Raw genomic sequence first — 2,637 nt, forward strand, 5'->3', positions numbered from 1 at the left:
GGCTTAAGTACATAGACCATGGTTCTGTGACCCTGGCTCTTCCACATACGCACCCAGAGCTCAAGGTATGGCAAGTAAAGGCCTTTTTCCCTTCGTTATTTATTTTGTCCCCCCCCCCGAGTGTGTGTGTGTATGGGGGGTGGGGGTGCATTGCCACAGCACGTGAGTGGGAGCCAGCGGATTCTTGGGAGTCAAGTCTTGCCTTCCACCAAGTGGGTTTCAAGGAGGGAACTCGGAGTCATCAAGTTTCTATGAGCCAGCCCCGTCCTCTCCCTTTCACCATGGCCGCTCAAGGGGCTCTTCATGCTCCACCTGGTCCCCGCAGCCCCACCCTGGCCCCTCTTTGTGCAGCTCAAGGAGGTGTGGCAGGTGTAAAGCGTTTTGACCCTAACCGGGGCTCAGACCCTCTACAAGCCCCGCCCACCCGAGGCTCCGCCCCCCCACAACCCGCCCCACTCACCCAGGTGTGAAGCGTGCCAGGGTTGCCTTTGGCCCATGGGCCTTTGCGCGCCCGCCCCACCCTCACCTCGTGCCCTCTGCGTGCCCCGCCCTCCGAGGCTTGGCGCACCTGAGGCGCAGCTGCTGCAAGGCCCTCAGCAGCCCGTGGCCTCGACGTGCCACCATGGACGCGGCGCCTGTGTCCCCAGAGCCCTTGCTGGTTGTCCCGCAGCCTGAGGTGCTGGAGGAGCTGCAGCAGGCACAGCTGGGGCCCCTGCCCCGACTCGCCGCCATTTGTAGGCTCAAGCGGCTGCCCTCGGGTGGCTACTCCACCACAGACGACCTGCATCTGGTGCTGGAGCGCAGGCGCGTGGCCAACGCCAAAGAGCGCGAGCGGGTGAGGGGCCGGGGCCACCTTACTCCCGCCATTGCCATCGTGCTAGCGGGTGTTCCACACTCAGCACCTGCGCAGTCCCTTGCAGCCCTCCGGGTTGACTTCGCCTCAGCGAGGCTTGACCCGGGTCCCCAGGGGCCTGCATGCAGCTGCGCTGTTACAGGTCGCGGGAGTGGCTACCTCACCTGCTAACCCTCCTGGATGGCGAGGGAGCAGAGGGAATCCCTTGCCAATTTCAGAGCCAGCACCAGGACAGCTGCTTTACAAACGGTGTACCGGAACCCCTGTCTCACATCTGGAGGTGCAGCTTGGGTGCTAGTGGGGTCCTCTGAGTCCTTTAACCTGCCTCAAAGGGTGGATGGGGGCCTCTCGTGGAAATTACTATTACTTATTCCTTTTTTTAAAAAATGTAAAATTCATCTGTTTATATCTTGTGTGAGCGTTTCGCCTGCATACATGTATGTGCATCGTGTGTGTACCTGGTGCCCAAGGACGTCAGAAAGGAGGGGGGTGGGTTTCCTGGAACTAGAGCTACAGACAGTTGTGAGTTGTCATGTGGCTGTGGGGAACTGAACCCAGGTCATCTGCAAGAGCAAGTGCTCTTAACTGCTAAGCCATCTCTCCAGGTCAAGTTACTGTTGTTTTTTATTCTTATTCAGTTATGTGTACGTGCACCTAAGTATAGGGACTGGGAGAGAGGGTCCTGGAACGGGAGTAATAAACAGCTGTGAGCCGACTGATGTTGGCACTGGAAACTGAACTCTCAGGTCTTCTGCAAGAGCTACACAGGCTCTTAATCTCTGAACTGTCTTTCTGGCCCTCGTGCAGGCTACTTAAAGGTGTTTTTGTTTGTGTTTGTTGTTATGGGGTAGTGTGTGTGTGTGTGAAGTGTGGAGGTCAGAGTACAGTTTCATGGGTTCTCTCCTTCGATCTTCATCTGGGATTTGGGGATCAAATTTAGGCTGCCAGGTTTTGTGGCAAGAGCTTTTACCCACAGAACCATCTCCCTGGAACCACTCCCCATAAGTAAAGAAAAATGTAGTATCTTAATCTCCTCGAAGCTGTGTTGAGGTGGACTGTGTTTAGAGCGGCATCTGCTGGTAGATCCTAGTATCTCAGGCAAAGCTTGGCCCCACAGAAGTCTTGGGTTTGACAGTAGCAAAGGTGACCCTGGAGCAGGAACGGAAGAGAGAGCGTGAAGCTCACCTTTAGACCTACTACTTACTCCTAAACTTCTGAGCCAAGCGCTTCAGAAATGAACACCTGGAAACGCAGTAGGGAAAGGACCATGGGAGGCAGAAGACGTCACAGAAGTTGGGGAAGGATGCTTTTGCCAGGAGTCCCTGTTGTGATTTCAAGGTCACCGTATTTCTTAACTTTCATTTAGAGCATAGTTGGAGGTCACACTCACAGGCCTCTTCTGTGGCTTGAGGAAATGTCTGTGCGAGGTAGTGTAGTGTATCACTGTGGCCTTTTGCTTTCTAGATAAAAAATCTCAACCGTGGCTTTGCCAAACTGAAGGCAATGGTGCCGTTTCTGCCACAGAGCCGGAAGCCCAGCAAAGTTGACATCCTGAAAGGTGCAACGGAATACATACGGGTGCTCGGCTGTGTTCTGGGAGAAGCAAAGGCCTCAGAGGTATGAATATTTAAAAATTTGAACTAAACCTGGGTGTGGAGGGTCTTATGTCTGGGAGACTGAGGCAGGAGGACTGCTGTGAGTTCAAAGCCTTTCTATACTACAGAAGGAGACCTTGTTCCCCCAAAAGTTAGTAATTTAGAACAGCAGTGGCCACCATTTTTTTT

General features: G+C 54.2%; 1 protein-coding gene across 1 annotated transcript; it reads left to right on the forward strand.

Annotated features, from left to right (window-relative positions):
- Positions 1-589: 589 nt before the first annotated feature.
- LOC126496208 (factor in the germline alpha) lies at positions 590-2,470 on the forward strand (the record flags this gene model as incomplete). The annotated part of the gene is made up of 2 exons (XM_050133756.1): positions 590-835; positions 2,318-2,470. Coding segments are annotated over exons 1-2 (366 nt in total), but the record flags the coding sequence as incomplete, so codon positions are not given.
- Positions 2,471-2,637: the final 167 nt, after the last annotated feature.

Source organism: Alexandromys fortis, unplaced genomic scaffold (genome assembly GCF_014885135.2).
Source record: "Alexandromys fortis isolate MF-2015 unplaced genomic scaffold, M_Fortis_MF-2015_v1.1 scaffold_1833, whole genome shotgun sequence".
NCBI classification, from domain to species: Eukaryota; Metazoa; Chordata; class Mammalia; order Rodentia; family Cricetidae; genus Alexandromys; species Alexandromys fortis.